The sequence below is a fragment of the Haliotis asinina genome, chromosome 16 (assembly GCF_037392515.1).
Source record: "Haliotis asinina isolate JCU_RB_2024 chromosome 16, JCU_Hal_asi_v2, whole genome shotgun sequence".
In the NCBI taxonomy this organism is placed as follows: Eukaryota; Metazoa; Mollusca; class Gastropoda; order Lepetellida; family Haliotidae; genus Haliotis; species Haliotis asinina.
In genome coordinates this window covers 4,980,158-5,005,536 of record NC_090295.1, presented here as the reverse complement: position 1 = coordinate 5,005,536, position 25,379 = coordinate 4,980,158, and the positions used below count along the sequence as shown (strand labels likewise).

The 25,379-nt window shown below is 38.1% G+C and overlaps 1 protein-coding gene across 2 annotated transcripts in view; it reads right to left on the bottom strand.

Moving 5' to 3' along the window:
- Positions 1-621: 621 nt before the first annotated feature.
- LOC137268145 (actin filament-associated protein 1-like 1) overlaps positions 622-25,379 on the bottom strand; it is a 72,223-nt gene continuing 47,465 nt past the window's right edge. Inside the window, exons 12-18 of one of the 2 annotated variants that reach the window (XM_067802672.1) lie at positions 22,818-22,899; positions 21,619-21,891; positions 18,892-19,112; positions 16,462-16,620; positions 14,954-15,884; positions 12,063-12,165; positions 622-8,774 (exon numbers count right to left, since the gene is read on the bottom strand). In XM_067802672.1, the coding sequence (XP_067658773.1) occupies positions 8,603-8,774; positions 12,063-12,165; positions 14,954-15,884; positions 16,462-16,620; positions 18,892-19,112; positions 21,619-21,891; positions 22,818-22,899 (1,941 nt within the window). In that variant the 3' untranslated portion in view covers positions 622-8,602. Of the gene's footprint in view, positions 8,775-11,060; positions 11,291-12,062; positions 12,166-14,953; positions 15,885-16,461; positions 16,621-18,891; positions 19,113-21,618; positions 21,892-22,817; positions 22,900-25,379 lie in introns of those variants that run through there. The other variant, XM_067802673.1, reaches the window with a different exon arrangement.

Sequence of the window (25,379 nt, the reverse complement as noted above, 5' to 3'; positions counted from 1 at the left end):
CAAAAGCTACGTGAATATTGATATACTGTTTACTTTTTCTTAAAGGCTTGGAACATTACAAGATAACATGTATAACTGATGTTCTTGGACTGCGCGGTAATTACAGGATTCCGGCATGTCGCAATATGCAACATGCTTTTCAAACAAGTATTGCAATATGCAATATACATCGGATGGATGTACGAAAGTGGCACAAGCCCCGTGAAGGTCGGGGTTAAAAATCTTGGCCTTCAGTAACCCATGTTTGTCTTAATAGGCGACTAATGTGATCAGGTGGTCTGACTCGCTGACTTTCGCAACTGCGCAGATCGATGCTCATGCTGTTGATAGCTGTATTGTCACGTCCAGACTCAATTATTTACAACTGAACATTCCAGAGACGTAGGTATCATTAATGACACTGACGAATGAGTAATCCTGTCACAATGGTTACTGTTCAATGAATTGCCCTCGCGTCATGTCACAACAATGACACAACGTGCATGCGTGTGTGTGCGTGTTTGCATGTATGTGCATTCTGTTTCTCTTTCCAAGATTCCACACCTATGACATGGTCACGGGTACTTGGGTCCTATCTCCATCATTACACTAAGTTCGACAAAGAATAAACTTCACACATCATTAACATAATGATTTTGTCTTTTATTTGCAAAGATGGTCCATTACACAGACGCTGACATATGGCAGTGGTGCCTTCGCCTGGGGCGCCACATATAAAAGTCACAATTTCAGCACTATGTGCTCTCTCATGATTTGGTCGGAGACTAATATGATCAACTTCCAGTCCTATATGCCTAGGGCACCTGTTCCCTGACCTAACCTCAACACCAAAAATAAAACTTGCGTGAAACACTACAATAAGGGCAAAATTGTCACTTGGGTTAGAAAACAGTATTAGAAACTCGTCAAATAATCTTTGATTGATCTTCAGTACAGGTCATGCAGACATGTCACATGACAAGTTTTCTGTAACAATTGGGCATCCAGTTTACAGGCTTCCATTGTTGTTCAAGAGACCCTGTCTGAGGATGTGAGACATTATCATAAGCAAATACCTGTCTGAGCTCTACATACTTAAAGGGACTCTCGAGGTTAATGGTACTGTACCAAAGTTCTGGTTTAATGAAAGTCTTACAGCCATACAGCCATAATGATGGATGTACTAGCTTGTTTGAATTATTTACATTTGTATCTTCTTTTAGTCATTTTGTAACCATTTGAATAACCTGCAGAGTCCCTTTAAATAATCTGCACTGAGTTCTTGAAACAACCTGTCCCAACAGAGCCCTGCTAAACATTCAGAGCCTCTTGAAACAGACTGCAGAATTCCTGTACACAAAAGTCTGTACTTCAATGGCTTGGGATTTTGGTCCCTCCAGACCTAATGGAATAAACACAAGAAGCTTGTCATTTCTCTTACTGATCTTTCCCAAATCCTTCAAGAATGACCATGTCCTCACAGGAATATTTCAAACCATGTACTTAGGGTAAATGTATTCTACATGTTACCATTCACTACAACACAGAACCATTCTGACACAAGCTTGGCAACATGTGTAAGAAATAACCTCTATGTTTCTGGTTTTGCAACACCTTGCAATGCAGTATTGACAAGATTCCTGGACTTCCATCAAATTTGATACCCACAGCAAGAAAAGCGTCTAGTATTATTGGGAATACTATTAACCACTGGCAGTGGTTTGATCATGTAGGAATTAGGAGAATAGGCTTAAAAGATTACCCGACCAACCCTTGAATCATTCTTATGTAATATGTTGAACAGTAACTATGACCTAGAAATTCCCCAAACAATTTGGCCTACTGGGCCCCAATGATAGGCCATATCATTTAAACAAGGCTTTTCTGTAAGCATAAACTCTAGTGAAACATAGAATCCCTTCTCCTACATGTGCCGGTCACAGAGGTCAGTTTACAAGAGTAATATCAGGTAGTTTCCACACAACTTTCTGTTTTGATCTGCTCATTAACTGACATGATGGTTAACATAAACTCAACACAGATGATGAAATATTCACGTGGAAACCTGTATATTATATCCTGTCGCCCCTGCCACACAAGCATAGTGAGCCCTCCAGGAACTCGTCACCATGGAAACAGCTTCCCTGTTTACATGTTCCTTCAGAGGATGATTGGTTTAAAAGAAAATGAAAAGCTGAAACTGCAATCCCTAGGCTTCTGACAATATCTGACTTATACATTAAAACTGTAAATGATACATTGGAGCCCTGTTCAAAAAAGCAATCTCAGCATTAAGACTATGTATACATGGTCTACAACTGAGGGAGTCACAGTGCTAGGACAGTGCTTCGGGAGAACAAAACTCTTGGTCCTGTTCCATCTTATCACTGACTCTTGGATTGACTGAGTGAGTTTGGTTTTACGCAACTTTTAGCAATATTCCAGCAATATCATGGTGAGGAACACCAGAAATGACCTTCACACATTGTACCCATGTGAGATTCAAATCTGGGTCTTCGGCATGACGAGCAAACATTTTAACAAACAGTCTACCCCACCACTCCTCATAGTCTACAATTACAGGCGAACAAGGCCTTGTTCAACACAAAGATATCATAGTACTGTGACTATCTTTACTTACGCTTACACTAATATAGACATTAGCTGAAGCACTAAGACAGCTTTGTGAAGATGGCTCTCCATTGACTGACATATTGATTCAATAATCAAGACATTCAACAGCATATGGTACAAAAAGTGTGACTTGGTCAAACGACTTTCACAGCAACAAAGAATAGATAAGATATGAAAACACAGAGACATCACCTTTCTCAGAATCAGCATAACTTTTCTCACTGTATCTACAATGTCATACTGGACTCTTAGTGATGAACAAAGAAGAAACCTGTACGAGTAAAACTGTTAAAACTTTCATTTCATTCAATCTGAACAATAAACTAACCAACAAATAATCCAGTCAACTACAGCCCCGGCACCCATTAAGTTGAACAAAAACCATCAGTGACAAACCGTCTCCAGCAGCCACTGTGACAATACTGTAAAGACATCTCGAAAGAACAGTCATATTTATTCTGTACAACTTGAGTGTCTATAAAAACAGACACTGAACAGAACATTGTCCTAAGAACATGTTTCATCTTGAAACACACTCCCTTAGGATTTGCAAAATTTATTGATACAAACTTTGTTGTTAGGCAAACAGAATATTTGACTGAGGTTAGTAAATACTATGAAAGCAAAACTAATGTTAACTAAATACTTAAGAAGATGATAAAAGTGGAAGAGACATAGGTCCTAAAATGGCAATGTTAGCTCCCAGTAGCTCACATAAAGGAAAATGATTCTCTTACACAAGTGGTTTCACTTCAGACTACAAGCAACAATAGTAATGTCAAATATCCATGGACAAATATTCTTCCACATTCAAACTTTAACCATATATCTCCCACATCCACCAAATACTTGATGAAAGTTGATGAAAACACACTTTGACGAAATAATATTCATATAAATCCTGACTTGTATTTATTGCAAACAAAACTATGCAGCGGTGAAAACACTCTTATTTCATATTATTTTACAGACAACTTCATTGACAACTTGACAACTTTTATGCCCAGATGAAAGAAAAAATAATAGAGTACAAATTAATGAAAGCCTGGAAATAACATGTTGAGTCTATCATCCCAACAACACAGATAAAATAGCTCTGGGTAAAACCTTTTAGTGAAAGCTGTTGAAACATTTTGATAGAATATCCATTCACACCAAAATCAAGGTTGCAGTTTGACAGTCTATGCGATGATAGTAGCCATGAATGAAACAACGCTCAGTTCAAAATCAGTTCAAGAGAATAATTCTCGCATTGATAGAGGTGTAATGTTAAAATCAAAATAATATTGGTTTGATTGAGTAGACAGTTTCTTTTTTCTCAATTTACAATCAGCATACTCCACACTGTGTCAGCTCTCCAGCTGAACTTAAGTCCACAGCAAGGGCAGATAACTCTAAAACATTTGGGAAAATTGCAATCAACCCATTGAAAGCCAATATCACTGCACATCATCAATTCATTCAAATCCAAACCAAAACACAAGATACAAAGGATTTATTTTTCTCTGCCAGCATTATGCAAATAACGTATAATTATAACATTTTTTCAACAAATTCCCATGTAAAGTTATTTTTTACTTTCATGCTATCATGGAAACAGCGAAATGTCTACTACAGCAGATTTTGGTTATCTCCCTCTGAATGCGTTCACGAAATGTTTCACTGCATAGATGGCGAGCCTGTCTTACACAGGTGGTGTATATCAACCTGAGATGAGTATTATGCAACCTTCACCCTTCCTGACATTTAATTATATTTATGAAATCATCATCGCAACATTTATTACCAAAATCTCTGAGTATGACATCTCTGCAATAAATCAAATATAATTCTTTCATGAGAGAGGTAGATGCTGCAGTAAAATTGTTACCAAAACTGTAAACAAAGCAAACAAAAAAGAATATATACAAAGAACATGCTGAACACTGCCTCCAGTTTCCATTGTCTATAGTCACTTATAGAGACACACAGGGATCACAGCGGCGGAGGCAGACGTGCCCTTAGTCACGGCTCATCATCTGTCATCCCTGATGATGCAACAAATGACAAAGTGGAACCTGGAATGTTTACCTCTCATTCTGTACAAAAGTTTAAATTCATAAAATAGCACTTTTTAGCACATTTCAATAAAAGCACCTGAAAATGAATAAAAGTCCTCATTTGGGAGAGAAGATAAGTCTTCCCTTGCCTGTGACACAGTATCCTGATTTCTTGGTAATGCTACTTGTAAACTTGTAAACTTCAGTAAAGCTCCTTGTAAACTTCAGTAAAGCTGAAGCCAAGCATAACCAGGACTAATATACTGAAGGACATAAATAAGGGAACACTTTGAAATATTGTGGAATATTGGGTGATGATGTTTAGGGGAAAATATTCCAATATTTGCCCACAAAAAAACTAAAAAAGTCTGTAAGTGGTTGTGAGGAAGCACTTCAAAAGTTCACATTGGACAGATTCCTTGTTTTCCAGGCAAACCCCACCCCTAATAATTTAATTGTCAAAATGCTGACTTCCTTAAAAATAGTTCTTTACGAAAAAGATCACACAAATCACACTGCCATTGTCTAAACAGCACAACAAATATTCTACAGTGACACAACACCCCGATCTTTCTTTATGCCCTACACTGATCTATCCAACCTCAAACTTATGACAGCTTCCTTCGTATCAGGTGTTCTCTAAGCTGGTCACCAACACCATACATAACTATATGCCAAACAAACGCCTCCCTTTTCAGTGGTTCTCTCCAGCTCAAGCACCAAGTCACACAAATGTGTGATGTTTTTGGTATCTGTCTGCATATTTGACTGATCTATGTCCATCTTGCTCTCTTGACTCTACGCACTAGCTTCAGTGAATACTCAACCCAAGATAATCTCGTACAACCAACTCTACCAAACAAAAGGTTTATTATACATACATGCATCCATGGAATGTAAAGATTTAGTGTATAACTCACCCAATCTTAAGCAGGATGTTCAGATTTTTTATGTTTTCTTAGAAAGCAAAAGAAATTAAATAATTTCTGATCTGATTTTTTTCCCAGGAAATACTTCTATTTCCAAACCTTTTGTTTTGTGAGTGATGATCGAAATCGAAACTGCCACGAGATGTCACTGACTGGTGACGATTATGGGTCTGTCTAGCACTGAATACTACTCTATTAAATGTCCAACAAGACCACCTTATCTTAATCAAAGGGAGGATCCTGTTTGAGAACCAAACCAGTTGTGACTAACCACTGTAACACGTGACTTACACAAGTTATCATCATAAATAAGGGAACAAATTTGGTTGAGAAGATTTTGAGCATGCACCATTACATGCACAAATTGTTCACACTGTATTGCCAGAACTGATTAATCATTTCGCAGAACAAAGAAATTTAGAATCAGTGAGACTCCTCAATCCATCTCCACCCTCTACCCAATGCTTGCTCAAACTAGATATTGTGCAAGAAAATAATCGATATAGTGACTATATAAAAAAATATGACTAATGACTTTTTTACCTGTAATCGTGTATTGGTCACAGGCATGGGACAAACTATTAGGATAAGTCAGTGATAAAACTGTTCCTAGTCAAGGGTCAAAGGTCAAGGGTGGAACTGTTTCTGGTTCTATCCTTGACCTTGACCTCTCTATCCCTATCTCTCCACACTGACATATCTACACATGTAAAACGTTAAAACAAATATGACGTTTCCAAACTGTTCATCCTATTGTCTGTTTCAAATTCAAATTACGTGCAACAAAGGAATTTCATGTGTAACTTCATCAATAAAACTCGTGTAAATAAAGTAAATGGCCTCATTTGGTCATTAACCATCAAACATGTAGGGCACACCTTTTTCTGTGACAATGCATGAACCCCAGAACCAAATAAAAACCTTAATCAAGTTTGTTGGGTTTTATGAAAAATATATCTATCTGCCATTCTGTTTTGAAGAAAAGCTTCCCACAATACTGTCTTTGTACATTTCATGATGAAGAAGACATGTTTGATAATAATGTCTGATCAACCCTTGGTATGAGTGAGTGAGTCAGGTTCATGCTGGTTCTAAACATATTGCTTATCAGCGTAGTACTGTAAATCATGAAAGGAATGTTTCTGCAGGACAGTGTAGGTGCTGTACTCTCTTCTAAATTATGTTATAAAATGTTTGCGAGTATATCTATATTCCAAGCAGTGATCGAACTGGTTTCTGAATTTCACTTGCCAGTCAGGGTAGCTATGCCTGAAAGTTACATGAAAATAATTCACATGGCCAAAATTTATACGTAGACACAGGTTTGATCATTAAGCTGCTAGTATAATGAACATGTCCAACTGGTCTGCCTTGATTTTAAATAGCTACAGGCTAGAGGGCCAGTAGCTGTTCCAAGTATTTGTACACAGGATAACATAATCCAACACCTAAATAACCAACGATATGAAATCATCACAACTGCTGGTACTCAAATGGACTATTCCATAGAGCAAGTGCTCATTTGTTTTCTTGCAGTCGTAAGAATACTTGTCAAAGTTCCAAGAGCAAAGAAACACCTGTACAAGGCTGACGGATGTTGAAACTGCTTGATCATCATGACAGTCGACCACATTTAACAAGATACTTCTAGGCAAGCGCTACCTCTAGAGCCAGCTGTTTATTTGGAGCTTAGGCCCTGTTTCCAAGATTTATGAACTGACATGTTATAAACTTTCAGATAATAATTCAACCATTTACCAATGAGAGCAACGGACACTTACAACTTCCGCATTAATTTCATGATTTGCAGAATCAACTTTACAAGTTGATACATGGTATCACTCTGGTCATCGTTATTGGTGACATGAGTGATACCCTGACTTTCCTAAAACATACCACCAAGTCATTAAGAGTATTACGACAGCTATATTCGATGGAGTAGGTAAGATGGCCGACAGACAGGTCAACATTCTGTGCATAGCTTTTTGTCATGAGTATCAACAAAATCATTGATTTACCATATTTGCCGTGAAAAGCACCGAGGGTCGCAGACAAGTGATATTAAAAGTCTTATTAAAATCACCCACAACAAACTAAATTTGTTGATGGAGATCAAGCGTTGAGAAAAAAACTTGTTATCAGTGAAACTACACTGCAACTAATCACTCAAGGGTGTCTACAGGACCCAGACGCTTGATACAGCAAATACGGTATCTTGTGCAAAGTCTGAATATATTATTTTTCAAAAACATAAACATCCTTTGCATTGTACATATATTATGAAATTTGAATATGGAGGGAGTTGAGAATTCCATTTTGTTTCAATCTTGCTCTGTGCTCTGTTGACTCACACTTCTGCTTGGATGGATTGTAAACAATGTGTTATTATTGTTATTGATATTATTATTATCATTATTACTGTGGACATATTTACACTGCAGAGTCATTGTAAAACAAACCACACTGATACTGAACAAAGCAAGCTATGAATATAAGCCATGTACAATCACATGGTATTCGCTGTCGATAACCTGGCCATATATCACACTGAGTATTATGGCTGTCTTCTTTCATGTCCTTGACCCAAGGGAAGCAAGTGTGAAAAGTGACACCACCATCACTGATACAGACATGGACAAACTGAGAGCAGACAATGAACACAGCTGTCGGGAAAGAACTTGTTCTCACCCAGTACAATCACGGTCAACTAAAATGCCTTGCAAAGACACAAGCTGACCATTTCACAGAGTTCAAAACTTTAAAAACCTTTTCAAAATATCATCGATTTCATAAAACAAAATGATAATATTTTTAAAGATCTAAACTATCAGTATGAGATGAATTTTAATTTGTAATTTTCAAACAATACCAAAATTCCAAACAAATACTTGATAGCATCAACGTATTCTCCAACCGCAGTGCCCAATCGCAGCTAACTACACATAAATGTACAGTGCATGATGGGATTGATCAGACAGACTGAGAGGCTGTGATGAATAATGGGATATGCTGAAGACGAGGCTATGACGATGTTGTAGATGACAGCGAGGCTTGTGTGGTCAGCTGACGTTCCAGGTTGGATATTTCCGTATCCGTCTCCTGACATTCCTTATCTAGACTTGAGTATTCTTCATCACATACTTTCTGTTCCTCAGTAGATGAAACTCGCTGCCGTTTGTCTCGAACAGCAATTCTACAACAAATGAATTGTCAGCAAACTATGAGTAAAATTTAAACACCGGTGTAAATCCTGTGTCTCTGACATCAAAATGATCAACAATATTTGAAAGCAGTATTTTAGGAAACCACTTTTTCTGTACCATGTCCATAGTAAACCATAAAAATCTTGGAAAACATTCATTGACACCTCATTAACTCAACAAACATCAACAAAACCTCTACTTTTCTTCACAAATTGACCATTGGAGCTACAGGTAGGAGATTTTATAAATCTATACTGTAGGTCCACTAAGCAGTATTGCAAGTATATGACAGCCATCTTTAAACAGTTTGGTGTAGACAAGCCAGTGATTGATGTCAGGAGCACAATATCTGTGCAAGGGACACAAGCATTATCCATTAAGTCATTTCTGATGACAAGGCTGATACAGACAAACCCAGAAAAACCATCAACATTAGATAATCATCTACACAATTATAAGTTTAAAATCTTTTCAAATGAAATAAATTCATGTCATGAATATCAGTTTAGATAGACATATTTGATAAACTTGCAGATGCAATATAAACTCTAGGTAATCATGCTACTTCAGGGACTGTTCCATACAAAAGATCATCTCAAAACAAAGAGTCCTGAATATACGCAAGCTCAATCCTACAACTCGGTGAATGAAACAGACAACTCTTTGTGAGAAAACCGTTGCAAACACAAGTGGTTAACAAATTTCATGACATAAAAAAAAATCAAACACAATATTAATTAGAAGGAAAACATTCTTAATGTAAAAAGGAAACACAAATGCAACAAACCGATTAGGAAATTTTCAAACTCAAACATATTTTAACATGCACAAAATGTCAGATTTCCAAGTCATACATAACTTGAGCCATATTGAAAGTTTGGTACAAGAGTTTATGTCATCGACAAGATGCTATATTTGATCCTGTCATGCAGCTTAACAAAGACCTGGCAGTTATAATCATTCGTACCACAAAATGGGTACCTGGTGGAATAAGTCACGTGACTATAACCATCGAGTGTGGCTTGGGTTATCCATGTAATAATGACCTGAATGTACTTTCAGCATGCACTTGGTTTATGGAATTCAGCACTATAGAAGTACACATTATTATGTTCTACAGATTAAGATAGAAATGCGTAACAGAGAGTTGGGGTGATCCTGGCACAGGGGGGCTGGTAAAGCTCATCATCAGCTCAGAGCCCTCGCCCCCTCTGCACACGGCCCAGACAGCGAATGGGACTTCTCCCAGGAAGTACTCCTGGTCAAACTCACCAAGAACTTTCGGAAGTACATGTAGACTCCCTAACACTGCAGCCCCGTGCACTACCCAGATTGTCAGAAGGGCTGTGCTCCCGGTGGAGAACCCTGGCACTCTCCTGATCTGTGTCAAGAGTTCAGGAGGTACCCAGTGCACCGAGAACAAAGGGGAGCCTGACGCCAGTGTACTTGAGATACCAAGAACTATCATATCATTTAATGTTGTGGGATGCTAAGACTACTGTATGACATGGAGAGAATACATGCAATATCACATGTGGCAGTAAGAATATCTTGGGGTATTATGTACAAAGAATGGGTTGTACATGCAGGTCAACACATTTAAACTATGTCATTAACATGTATACTTATCTTTAAGTGAAATACGTTTCATACAGCATTCATTCATTCAACCATGGAAGAATAATAATCACTGTTGATGTGTCTACCCTTCACAAGAAGTAGATGGGAACTGCCTCTATTCACTAGAAGTGGATGGGAATTGCCCCCCTTTACAAGAAGTAGACTGGCATTGCCTCCCTTTACAAGAAATAAATTGGAATTGACTCCCTTTATTAGAAGTATATTGGAATTACCCCCCTTTACCAGAAATAGACTGGAATTGACTCCCTTTATTAGAAGTAGATTGGAATTGACTCCCTTTACAAGAAGTAGATTGGAATTGCCTCCCTTCATTAGAAGTAGATTGGAATTACCTCCCTTTGCTTCTAGCAAAACCCCTAGCAACCTAACCTGGCACACATACGTGATCCAACTGTGTACAAGTATATTAAGCACTTTCAGTGATCGTCACCCCCATCCCCTTACCTTTACCAATAATGGAATGTTTTATTACATTACGTCTATCTGAATTACTGACATGTAAATTCCTTATCAATGCAAGCTTAGTAAAGACAGTCGCATGATCATTGCATTTAGAATCACTTAATAACTAAGATTTTTATACGCTTAAAATCTCAAAGGCAGGTGAGTAATTTCATATAAATACAGGCCATCACCACCAACGTCACTGACTTTGATCTTGACCGACCGACAAACACAAGCACTTCCTGCACTCTCTATGTATATGTGGCAACAGTGCATGCTGGTATGTTTGGGACGTCAGGAGAACACTTGATGCAGATTAGTGTAACGAGAACACACCTAGTCGTGAGGAACTTGCCTGCACGACAGCAGCTGCACCTGACCTTCACCTTCACCAAAGGTGAGATCATCTTCCCACAAGTCTCTGAAATGCCAAACCTTAATGCTGCTCACACAGTAGGTAATAGGGAATTCTGGGAAGACGTACTTATGCCAGTATTTCAAATCCAACTACGTTCAATAAATTATCGTTCTCAGATTACAGAAATATTCACATCTTGACATCAGTCATCAATCACAAACACTTAAAATCTGAGGCTCGTTTTTATGCTGTCACAAAACATATTTGAAGAAAAATGGAAACACAAAAGGAATTATGAAGAAATGAAACATCAATCATCAAACGATAAAACAATCAGTAACTGAAACATGGAACAGATTGGGATCTAGCCATAAGATGATCTTGCATAGATTTAAACTCCCAAGGGTAACTGTTACAGCACTGTGTTGAAATGAAATGATAAAGCAGGATAACGGTAACAAGTTTGCTGCAAAAATCCTGTCTCATCCACCCCAGTGGTCCGTCACAGATGGGAACTGTTTAGTCAGGCACTGGAATTACTTGCACAATAGTTCAGGTTAAAAGTGTACTAAAAGGTGTCTAGATGTAACACTTGCTATTTAGCTTAAATGACAAACACAAACTAAAATCATGAAAACAGTTACTATATTTGTGTTATTATTTTCATTTACAGTTTGATTTATATGAAAAAATAAATTAACTAAGTCTGGTTTGATTGATTTGAATTAAGCTTGGGAGGTTTTCCACCTTTCTTGACCCTTCGTCCTCCTTAAAGAGATAATAGTTATTGACAAACTTCAGTTACTACCCGGTACTCGCGTATGTTTGTCATTACCTTTTGCGTTTGATCTGCACAAGCTTCTCTCTGAGTCTCCCGATCCTCTGTTGTATATCCTTGTCAAAATCCACTGCTGACGAACTTGGCTTAGTGTCTGAGACTAAAATAATAAACAACAGAAAATTAATTGTATCATCTCTTATTCAGGTCAATAAAACAAAAATTCACAAAATGTTTCTTTTTATTGACTAATGAAAGACTATTTTGCAGAACAGGTGGAATTATTCATGAATAATATTGCATAAGAAAATATACAGCACATGTATAAAAACTTCTTTTTCACTTATACTAAAACGCTTAGAGAAATGAACAATGTATATGAATACTTATCAATACATTGTTATAACTAATATTAAAGAATATCATCTGTGATAATATTGATGATGATTAAAAAGAAACATGATTACATCCATTAATTGATTGACCATTCTACACACACACACACACACACACAAAGAGCTCCACATCTAACAGTGGAGTGACCATCAGAAAGGGGGTTAACTCTGCCCATGCATACTGCAGAGTGATGTCCCCTTGAAATGAACACCAGTGGGAAACACAGGATTGAGAGCCAAACTTGTGCAGTGGACGGATACAGCAAGGGCCACTCGGTTACACCCATGTTGGTAAATTTAACAATTGAAATAAAATATTTGCACACTTTTCTTAACAACTCAACAAATATTAACAGGTGTATACCTTATCTTACAAATATATGGAGATGAAAGTTTGGAAATATTTACTAGTCTGAAACAGTAATATACACTTCTTTCACTTTAATTACACACATATTTATTGTCAACACACTTGGAGTTTGCCATAAAGCAGATACACAAGTGATTTGTTTACGTGGTTTTTAAAGACTCAATATACCTCATTATTACAATGGAAAGGAGACAAAGTTTACTATTCTAGACAGGACATTCTCAATGATTAGTTGAAATGACAAGTAGATCTAGAGCATTGCTTATTTATCTAAGTGTAAACATGTCAAGGATTATGAAAAGATTTATGTGTCTTTAAGTGCATTCAAAGTTTTAGATGAAAGTTTCATGAAAAATGAATGAATGTTTTGTATTTTAGGAGATCAAGATCAAAAGTAGTTGTAATGTGGTCAGTTTACGTTCCTTTCAGTAATACTTCAGATCAGCCCCAAATATAATATGTTGCTTCATGACATAGATTGTGATTGGTATTGTGGTTCATATAAAGACAAAAAATTAAGGCATTTCCCCAGATATAATTCATTTATACAGATAATACTGTCATGATCAAAGCAAATGAGTGCATGTCAAATTTATAAAAGATCAGTGAAATATTTCAATTAAATGACTTCACTTTCCCTCCTAAATGTACATAACAGAACAGAAGCTAGCACAAATCTCATGTCACTGTTCCAGAGAGTGAGTCAGTTAAAATTAAAAGTGCCTTTGGCAATATTTCAGCCATATTGACTAAAACAATATATAGATTAACAATAATGAGTGATAGATTATACAATGCTGTCAACGAAGGACAGTAACATAACTAGAACATCACAGATATACATCTGTTCCAGAGAGCATACAAAGTAAGAAATTAAAACTGACCCATTTCCAAATGCTTTTGATACTTGCTCTACTAGAAGGAATATAGATGAAAATGGATGCACAGCAAATGAAATGATTTGAATCACTCACGTATATCTCATGAACACATTGTCATCTTGTTCAATGACTCATATCTACAACACATTTCTCAGATGTTGACACAATGGTTCATCAGCAGACCTTTTAGTACATTCCCCTTTACCTGTTTCTCCCAAACCACTGTAAGGGAGCTTAGTGACACATACTACTCCCCTACCACTAGCTATATCTACTGCCCACCTCAGACAGCCACCATCACCAGCATACCATCAACGCTTGTACTCTTATCCCAATATTTACATCAGCACATGACAAAAAGCTTGAATCAGGTTTGTGGGTCTTTGACCTAGAGGCGTGCAAAGAATCAACTCAACAGAGACAGGTACAACGTAGAGGAACAAGACTGGGACATCCAGGCATATGGATCTACAACTCATATTGGGATGGCTATTTGCAACATAAAATAAACTACAATTCTACTCATGGGATGAAAACAACTATAAGCCAAACAACAAAATATAATGGCATCACTCATTTAAATGGCCAAAAAAACTCTTCATGTTTGATATGATTTATATGTGACACAGAGGTATTGTATATGTCCAAAAAGTTCTAGCATAAATTCAATTTGTATTCCTCAATCATAAATTTTTGACAGGGTCAATTATCTTACTCAGAGGAGATTATTTAGTGTTAATGTAACTTGCACTCAAATTACTTATGAAAAAATACTGTTGAAATATAAATATAAAAAATCCTGTAGATGTTGCCCTCCCTAGTCTTGAGGCTCTTGTCTACAAATGATTCAGCAGAGGACAAGGGACAGGGGCCCGCTGGACCAAGTGCTGGTTATGAAAAGGCAGAGTAAAAGCCAAAAACTGTTACTTTTATTGTGAAAGAGAACTTCCAATCTGGCAAGCGACAGACTGCACATCCTTTCAAAGTCTGCAAATCGGGAGTCCGACCCTGACACTGTCATGGTAGGAGCTGGACTAGGCACCACCGTTTCCTTGACAGTGGTCATGTTGACCTCTTGCAGTTGAGAAGGCGAGAAGTCAACACGTTGTGGTTCAAGCGGACAGCCAATCGTCCGCCGTCGTTGCTGGTCGCGGTGAACCTGAGCTGGGATACGATGTGGCATGCTACGTCGATATTTTGGAAAAGTAGCATGACCAACGTCTAAAGAGAAATGTTTGAAAATGGATTCCAACCCCCAAGCATGTAAAAGACTATCAACCTCATGGATCTCCCTAGACTTACTTTCTGGAGTTGTCAGTTGAACATCCTCACTGTTGTCATGGAAACTGGAAGAAGTGTTGTCGTTTCCATGACAATCTACAGCAGTTTCTTCCAAACCATTCCCAGATTGTTCAGTTTTTGCTTCACTGTGATTGTCTTCTTGTGTTTCACCCGCAATGACTTCTGCTTCGTCCGAGTCAGACACAGCAGTGGCATTGTACTCCAACTTGTCTGATAAACTGATCATGGAAGCTGTGTTGGATTTTACAGTTTCTGCATCACTACTTGAGTTCAACATTTCACATTTTGATATTTCAATGGAATCACTCCCATTCACCACACTTTTTGTACACTCTAATTCCTCTTTCATTGAAGGGTCAGACTCGGAATGTGAAGACGCCTCTTCGGGTATTGTATTTACAAAGCACTGTAGAGAATTATTATTATCTTTCACTTCAATGGCATCATATTCACCACTGTCTTTTACATTGTTATTCTCGGAGTCAAGACAAAACCGTATATGTAACCCAGACCCAACATCACCAGTTTTCTTCTTGCTGGGTGGACTCTGAGCTGACACCAACTCCTTTGAATCTTCTTGCGTAGGACTACTTAAGCTCTGAGCTTCTTCCTCACTACGTATGACACATCCACTGTCACTCTCACTGTCCGAGTTTGAACCCTTGACACTATAAAACCCACTATCTGTTGTATGTTTTCTCTCATCGTATTCCTCGGGACTTTCAGCTGACAGTTCTGACACAGAGTTCTTCCCCTTCTTTTGGACCTCAGTGTAAACGTCACCATTCTCAACAACTTTGTCAGTTTCCAGGAGTGGAGAAGAAGCGGAAGTATCAAAACGCTTCTCTTCCTCATTCTCTTCCTCCGGGATATCTTTCTGACTCACAACCATCATCTTGCTGGAACTAGGAGACTTGTCACCACCATGCTCCTACAAATAAAACATTCGATTCATGTCAAAGGTCAGAGTGAAAACACACTGTAGTCGTAGTTCATTTAACACATTTCAACTCAAGTACAGGGCAACTGGTCAGGATACAAAAGCTTGCTTGTTTCATCTGTCAGTTCATTATGAACATTGGTTAGTGTAAAGGCCATAGTTGTTGATTGACTTTACCAAAATTATTAACGTCAATCCTAAAGATGATAGAGTAAATCACAAGAAATGGATAAATTCAAAGAAGAAATATTAAAATGTGACATGTGTGCCAACAATATCACTTTGAATAAACTTCCAACACAGTTCATAGACTCTGTGATGACTCTTAAGATATTTACTAGTTGAAGAGTCACTGACTGTTATAATAGTTTTATGCCTTTACATTTTCAAATCAAACTATATTTTCAGCTTCATCAACTTTACATCACCTTTACATTTTAAAATATAACTACACTTTCAGCCTTTACATTTTCAAATCAAACTATATTTTCAGCTTCATCAACTACTTGAGTTACAATCCACAAACTAGTTGAGTTACGATCTACAAGGTAAGGGAGGCAACTCTCACCCAGCTTTTTATCACAGAGTAGCCTAACAGGTCAGAGAATGAGTTGTTGGAATGGATATCGTCGTTGAAGTACTCGTCGAGACCTTCAGGGATGTGGTCTGTTGCAGTCTCTGCCATCAGGACGTGAACCCAGGGACCCATTTCATCCTTGCTCAGAGGCTGAAGGTCAAGGTCATGTGATTACTGAACACACTGACATAAGGAAACTAGTCCACATGTATGAAAGGTCAAACCTTTATGTTCCCTGATTTATTTCCGCTAATTTGAAAGAAGAACTGAAAATATATAGATGTATATCCATGAATTAACAGGGGCGGTGGTTAAAGCATTGGATCATCATTCTGAAGATCCAGGTTTGATTCCCCACATGGTTACCATGTGTGAAGTCTATTTCTGGTATTTCCCTTCATGATATTGCTGGAGCATTGCTAAAAGTGGCATAAAACCCAAACTCCTCATCGCTCAATCACCCATGAATCAACAAATTCAACCAACTCACTCATTAACTCACTTTATGTATCAGATAGAATGGCAAGAAGACTTCATTGACAGTATGGATAACAGTTTGTTCAGATATGAACATTTACGTTATACCATTAGTGTGGCATCCAACAACGTTTACGATTGGCTGACGCCTACCTCCACACCATCTTCACCCATGAATCAGCAAGTTAAACCAACTCACTCATTAACTCACTTTATGTATCAGATAGAATGGCAAGAAGACTTCATTGACAGTATGGATAACAGTTTGTTCAGATATGAACATTTACGTTATACCATTAGTATGGCATCCAACAACGTTTACGATTGGCTGACGCCTACCTCCACACCATCTTCACCCATGAATCAACAAGTTAAACCAACTCACTCATTAACTCACTTTATGTATCAGATAGAATGGCAAGAAGACTTGATAGTATGGATAACAGTTTGTTCAGATATGAACATTTACGTTATACCATTAGTATGGCATCCAACAACGTTTACGATTGGCTGACGCTTACCTCCACACCATCTTCACCCATGAATCAGCAAGTTAAACCAACTCACTCATTAACTCACTTTATTTATCAGATAGAGTGGCAAGAAGACTTCATTGACAGTATGGATAACAGTTTGTTCAGATATGAACATTTACGTTATACCATTAGTGTGGCATCCAACAACGTTTACGATTGGCTGACGCCTACCTCCACACCATCTTCACCCATGAGTCAGCAAGTTAAACCAACTCACTCATTAACTCACTTTATGTATCAGATAGAATGGCAAGAAGACTTCATTGACAGTATGGATAACAGTTTGTTCAGATATGAACATTTACGTTATACCATTAGTATGGCATCCAACAACGTTTACGATTGGCTGACGCCTACCTCCACACCATCTTCACCCATGAATCAGCAAGTTAAACCAACTCACTCATTAACTCACTTTATGTATCAGATAGAATGGCAAGAAGACTTCATTGACAGTATGGATAACAGTTTGTTCAGATATGAACATTTACGTTATACCATTAGTGTGGCATCCAACAACGTTTACGATTGGCTGACGCCTACCTCCACACCATCTTCACCCATGAATCAGCAAGTTAAACCAACTCACTCATTAACTCACTTTATGTATCAGATAGAATGGCAAGAAGACTTGATAGTATGGATAACAGTTTGTTCAGATATGAACATTTACGTTATACCATTAGTATGGCATCCAACAACGTTTACGATTGGCTGACGCTTACCTCCACACCATCTTCACCCATGAATCAGCAAGTTAAACCAACTCACTCATTAACTCACTTTATGTATCAGATAGAATGGCAAGAAGACTTCACTGACAGTATGGATAACAGTTTGTTCAGATATGAACATTTACGTTATACCATTAGTGTGGCATCCAACAACGTTTACGATTGGCTGACGCCTACCTCCACACCATCTTCACCCATGAATCAACAAGTTAAACCAACTCACTCATTAACTCACTTTATGTATCAGATAGAATGGCAAGAAGACTTGATAGTATGGATAACAGTTTGTTCAGATATGAACATTTACGTTATACCATTAGTATGGCATCCAACAACGTTTACGATTGGCTGACGCTTACCTCCACACCATCTTCACCCATGAATCAGCAAGTTAAACCAACTCACTCATTAACTCACTTTATTTATCAGATAGAATGGCAAGAAGACTTCACTGACAGTATGGATAACAGTTTGTTCAGATATGAACATTTACGTTATACCATTAGTGTGGCATCCAACAACGTTTACGATTGGCTGACGCTTACCTCCACACCATCTTCACCCATGAATCAGCAAATTTAACCAACTCACTCTGCAAGTTTTGCTGCTGACATGTGATGACTTTTTGTTCTAGATGTCCTGGCAAAATGAAACAAAGAAAGGTGGACTCCTACCTCCACAGTTATCTTCTCCTTGCCATCTTCCAGCAGCATCAAGGCATATTCGCTGCTCGTCTCCGTCACGGCACGCCTAAACACACAGTTCTTCAACAACAGATTCAGCTCAAACTGCTTGGACTTTTCGTTACGGTAGCACTCGAACATGTTCTCCCTCACTAGACACCACCGCTTACCCCAGCGTCGCCGGTTGAAGGAGCTAAAGATGTTCAAATAACCTGAAATGACATTACCATAGTCGTCACTATCTCTACATTTTCAGAGGCAATGTCACTACTAACTTACCAAAAGTAACGTCCAGCTTCAAAGCCTGATAACATTGTTATTTAATTTGGTTGATTTTCTTGTTTAGAGCCAGACTCAGCGTTATTCCAGCTATATGCCAGCAATCTGTTAATAACCAAATCTGGACCTGACAATCCAGTGATCAACAGCATGACACTAATTGCAGTGGACACAAATTTTCAAAATCTTGCGCTGGGATCTGAATCACAGACCTTCTGGTCCAAAGTCTGATGCCCTGTCCACATGACCAAATAGAATAACCCCGTCTGCAAGCTGATAATTCCTATAAGCAGTTAGGACATTATTTAACCAAGACAACAACCTGCCCTCTTAAGACAATCAAAGGTTGTTGAAGATCAATTCTAACCCAGATCTTCATGAGTATGGTCACTTAGTCAGGGTCAGTGCCCTGTATGAACTATGAAATACCATATTATCTGATGACGTAACATCAAGATGAGTGCATTACCATTTTATGCAAGATATCACCTAGTCATTCAAATTTGTTACCTCTCTACATTCAGAGAGAGGTTTTTCACATAAACAGAATGTTGGGTTTGTTCAGCTAATCAGATCTCTCTTAAGGACATTTCACATACTGACGTGTTTGACAGTTTATAAGATACAAATTACTTTGAGTTTGCAAGACACATGCAGTTTGACATTCTGCTAAACAAAAATTGTTTGACAGTCTCCATGATACAAGAAGTCTGAGAGTTTGGATGATTGCAATTGTTTGACACTACAACAAAAACTGTTTGACAGTCTCCATGATACAAGAAGTCTGAGGGTTTGGATGATTGCAATTGTTTGACACTACAACAAAAACTGTTTGACAGTCTCCATGATACAAGAAGTCTGAGGGTTTGGATGATTGCAATTGTTTGACACTACAACAAAAACTGTTTGACAGTCTCCATGATACAAGAAGTCTGAGGGTTTGGATGATTGCAATTGTTTGACACTACAACAAAAACTGTTTGACAGTCTCCATGATACAAGAAGTCTGAGGGTTTGGATGATTGCAATTGTTTGACACTACAACAAAAACTGTTTGACAGTCTCCATGATACAAGAAGTCTGAGGGTTTGGATGATTGTAATTGTTTGACACTACAACAAAAACTGTTTGACAGTCTCCATGATACAAGAAGTCTGAGAGTTTGGATGATTGCAATTGTTTGACACTACAACAAAAATTGTTTGACAGTCTCCATGATACAAGAAGTCTGAGAGTTTGGATGATTGCAATTGTTTGACACTACAACAAAAATTGTTTGACAGTCTCCATGATACAAGAAGTCTGAGAGTTTGGATGATTGCAATTGTTTGACACTACAACAAAAATTGTTTGACAGTCTCCATGATACAAGAAGTCTGAGAGTTTGGATGATTGTAATTGTTTGACACTACAACAAAAATTGTTTGACAGTCTCCATGATACAAGAAGTCTGAGAGTTTGGATGATTGCAATTGTTTGACACTACAACAAAAATTGTTTGACAGTCTCCATGATACAAGAAGTCTGAGAGTTTGGATGATTGTAATTGTTTGACACTACAACAAAAATTGTTTGACAGTCTCCATGATACAAGAAGTCTGAGAGTTTGGATGATTGTAATTGTTTGACACTACAACAAAAACTGTTTGAAAACTTGAAGGACACAAATTAAAAGTTTGTCTGACATGAAATGTTTTCACAGTATCAAACAAATGGTTTGACATGCAATCAAACATTTGGGTGACAAACACATACTTGTATGACTGGGCACAACAGTGGTTAGGAAAACAAGGGAAACGAAACAGAAAAATGTTAGAGAAAAATCAAATGTTAGATTTCAACAAAAACAAATGCCAAAAGATAAAGAGGTTTATACATAAGAAACAAACATCTGAATTGATGATATTAGTTTTAGGGGTGTCCATCAGGTGTTCATGTAACAGGTAGTTTCTAAGATGACACCTTTCACAAAAAACAAATAAGTTAAGAACAACACTTGTGGATGTTACTGAACAGATAAAACATGCATAAACTGTCACATCTCAAAAATACAGCTGTGAGCTGGATCATATTCTGGCTTAACAAACTGTTTTACGTAATGTCACAACAACTGACTGTGGTTGAGGGATTATATGTAATCCTAGTGATTTTCATTTATTCACAACAGAATTGTCAATATGCTCTGTCCTCTTGGAACAACCAATAACAGACCCAACATACTATACTCCTAACAACCTACTCAGTAACTATTAAAGTTTCTATCACAAAATGAATAATTTTGAAATATGACCCACATGCATTATCTATTATCCATAGTAAACAAGAATTTGTAATATTGGTACTGATGCTGAATAGAAAATGTATTCACTGGACTGAAATTTTGGGCTCACACTCACTGTATTGTGTTAAGATGTCATGCGGTTAATGGTACCCACTAACCTTGGTGTTTGGTGTTGTTGGGAACATCCATGGCCACCTCAGGTGACACAGGGTCATCAAAAACAGGTGTGCAAGAATCAGAGAGTGATGAAAGGTTAGCTGGTGCGCTCTCCGAGGATAACGAACGCTCTTCCGCAATACCAGAAGTTGAAAGGTCGTTGTCAAGGGGAACACTCAAACCTGCCAATTTCCTCTTCCCACTCTTTTTCCCCAAACTTTCGAAAAATTGTGTTGCCCTGTAGGCGAAGGATCCCATCCTCATCACCTTGTTCCCTGGCAACAAAAGAAAGAGAGTTATGTCCCTTGTACCACTAGCAGACCAGACCCTCGTGTGACTGGATGACGTCCTTCTACGGGCTGACAACCTTCCTAGATTCTAATTTATTTTTAACAACATTTCAGTCTTCATTTGCTTAGTGCTGGTGTCACTAATATAGCAATACTTGAACTATACTGTGTAAATATTGGAGTTAAGACCAGACAGTTTAACTCATACCACGATAAAGTCCCTCAACAGTGAAATATTAGAATAAAAACACTTAAAACACAAGGGACGGTGGGGTAGCCTTGTGGTTTAAGCATTCTTGTCACACCAATGCCTGGGTTTGATTTCCTACATGGGTAGTGTGTGAAGCCCATTTCTGGTGTCCCTCAATGCGATTTTGCAGAAATATTGCTAAAAGCAGCTTAAAAGTATGCTCACTCTCTAAGAAACATCAACAGCCATTTTATGTTCCTTCCTTCAATCATGTACAAGAGTTATCTCCCTTTCACAGCACTGATTTTGTAATGAAATGTAGGGGGTCATTTACTTTGTACAGAATCCTTTTTTGGGGGGTGGTCATTCACACTGTACATGTACATCATCACCTTGCACTAGAGATAAATTATGAGCAGTCCCTAAATCCCTTCCGTCCAATGACACTGACTATCTAATGCGCAACAGGCAGCGACATCATCTGTACATGATCCGCCTGATCTTGTTCAGTCAGTTACAACTGTGACTGTCTTGACTTTCATCTCAAAGTTAATTAAAAACACAGTCATATCCTTTATCAGATACACTGATGGCTTGAGTGTGCCAAACTCATGATCATCGCTGACTTCAAGGTCAGGAATAGTTCTGTGTAATGACAGGGACTAGGCAAGTCCATCATGTATCACAATAAGATATGATTCACTAGATGTGAGAGTGTTACCTCGCATCTTGGCCTTTCCATCCTCCGCCCCAAAGCCGTCACTGGACATTGACAGATTGGAGTTGGAAGCATTCAGATCCGGCTGAAAAATAACACCAAATATTTACAGAAATCCATCGTTACAGACTACTGACACACTTTTGCTACTTCAAACGCCATTCTCATAAAGAATTCAGTACAAAAGTCATAATTAATGCCATGCAGATTAAACCTTGTAGAAGGTGTGGATGGAGGTGATGGCCATTCCCGGAATACTGTACCAGAAGTGTCACTAGCTTCCCATTCACAGAAAAGAAGGGATAAAAAGGCACACAAATGGGCTTACATAATTCATGGAGCTAAATATCTGTTCTACATACAAAGCAGGCCAATGTACCGTGAAAGGTAAAAAAACTAACTGCATATTGCATAAAAATGTTGCAGTTAGTGACACAAATATTTTGGTTTTACTGGAAGCTGGTCTTGGATACAAGACCAACACAGACTTGAAACATTTACAGAAAGTCTAATGTCCAAAAGGAAGTTAATAGTCTTGAAAGGTTCTTGTATTCATCTGAAGAAAATACAATTCTGTTTTCTGGATAACAGTATCTTCCAGAGCAAGTGTGGTCTATTCATCCGTGACCCTTCTATCATTAAACACTAAAAAGATACGATGGCAGTTTATAACAACCCTGCCATATCATACCTGAAGGAAAATACACATACCATTTTCAATTGCAAAACTTTCTATAAATTCATGGATATTTTAAAAAGAAAATTGCCCAGAAGTTTCCATAAAACCCTCCCATAATATAGATACAGTATCTTCACAAATGGAATCTGCACTGTGGAGTTATTACAACCACATAAGGTGCTGATTAAGTCACAAAACATACACAGAAAATATCCATTTGTATTCTCCTGTGATTTAATACAATGATGGATTCAGTCAGCCTAATCAAGATGACTGGAGAATTAGCATGCTATTATTGTGCGTGTTATACGATATTGACAAAATGTCAAACACGTAATTATCTGAAGATTTAATAACCAAGTCAGTAACAGGTTGATTATGATATAGTCCACATGCATCAATTTCAAGCACACATGCATAACCTAACAGCACAAGCACATGTGCTGCAATAGACTAGTTCACGATTCAACAAGTGTAAACTTCAAATACACTTGTTTCAAGCTCTCCAGATCTCTTTTGTTTCTCAACAGTGAGTTAGTCACTTTAGTTCTACGCCACACTAATCGATATTCCAGCTATATGGCTATGATCTGTAATTCAAGTCTAGATCAGACAATCCAGTGATCAACAACATAAGCATTGATCTATGCAATTGGGTTACAATGACATGTGTTAACCAAGTCAGCGAGTCTGACCACCAAATCCATGAGTCACCCCTTAGAACAAGCATGAGTTGCAGAAGACCAATTCTGATCTTCATGGGACTTTTTCGACAGAGATGATTTTGAGATATGTTAGTAATTTTAGCATTGAGACATTTTCCTTGTGTTGCTATGGCAACTAGTCTGGTTGACATCATGAAAGTTGAACTGGCAACATGAAGGCGATGTTTCAGTGACTTGAACACTTTTTCTTAACTCCCACTTGCCCCAGACACAGACCCCATCCAGACTTACTGACAGCAGGACCTGTTGACTGGGCAAATTGGAGCCAAAGGAATGATGATTGAATCATCTATTGTTTGTTGTCCGAAGGCTGGGCAGAGGCAGGACAGAATATAATCATCTCTGGAGCAGATGGTCTGATATCATGATCAATGATCTGCTTGTTCAGGATGACGTGACACACAATGATCAGCAAATGTTCAAGTTCATACCTAGGACAAAGAAGGAAATAAGTACTACCTTCTAACACCTTGAACACCATGGACAGGGACAATGACACTGATCTCCTACCACTATCCAGGCATAGGAACCAAACAGTGGTCAGACAGATCATTATACACACACAGTGTTACTCAAGTCTGTTGGAACCAGGGCCCCCTTTCACAAAACTTTCGTAAGCCTAAGCTCTTGTAACTTCTCTCGTAGCATTTCAACTTTCTATGTTACAGTATTGGAGGTATGAATGCTAAGAGAAAAGTTACGAATTCTCAGGCTTACGAGAGCTTTGTGAAATGGGACTCTGGAATTGGAAGCTCATACCATTAGAAAGAGAGAGTTAGTTGGTTTTACATTGCTTCTAGCAACATTCCAGCAATATCATGGTGGGGAGACACCTGAAATGGGCTCTACAGATCGTTTTTGTGGGGAATTGAATACTGGTCTTTGGTGTGACAAGCAAACGCTTTAAGACCCATCAGCCTTAATAAGACCACTTTTTCCAATCTGTGAACTTCGGTCAAGCAGTACCATGAGGTTGCTATACACCTAGCTCCCATCATGCATTTCCAAGGTCTTGATGCGTCAGACTGCATAGGGACCATGCATTCATAGCTATGACTTACAGGGTTACTACCAAATCTATCTTTACAAAGTCTTTGTGCTGAAGTAGCTTTGATTAATGGTTTTGTAACAGGATGTAAGCATCATGACTGACATGACTCT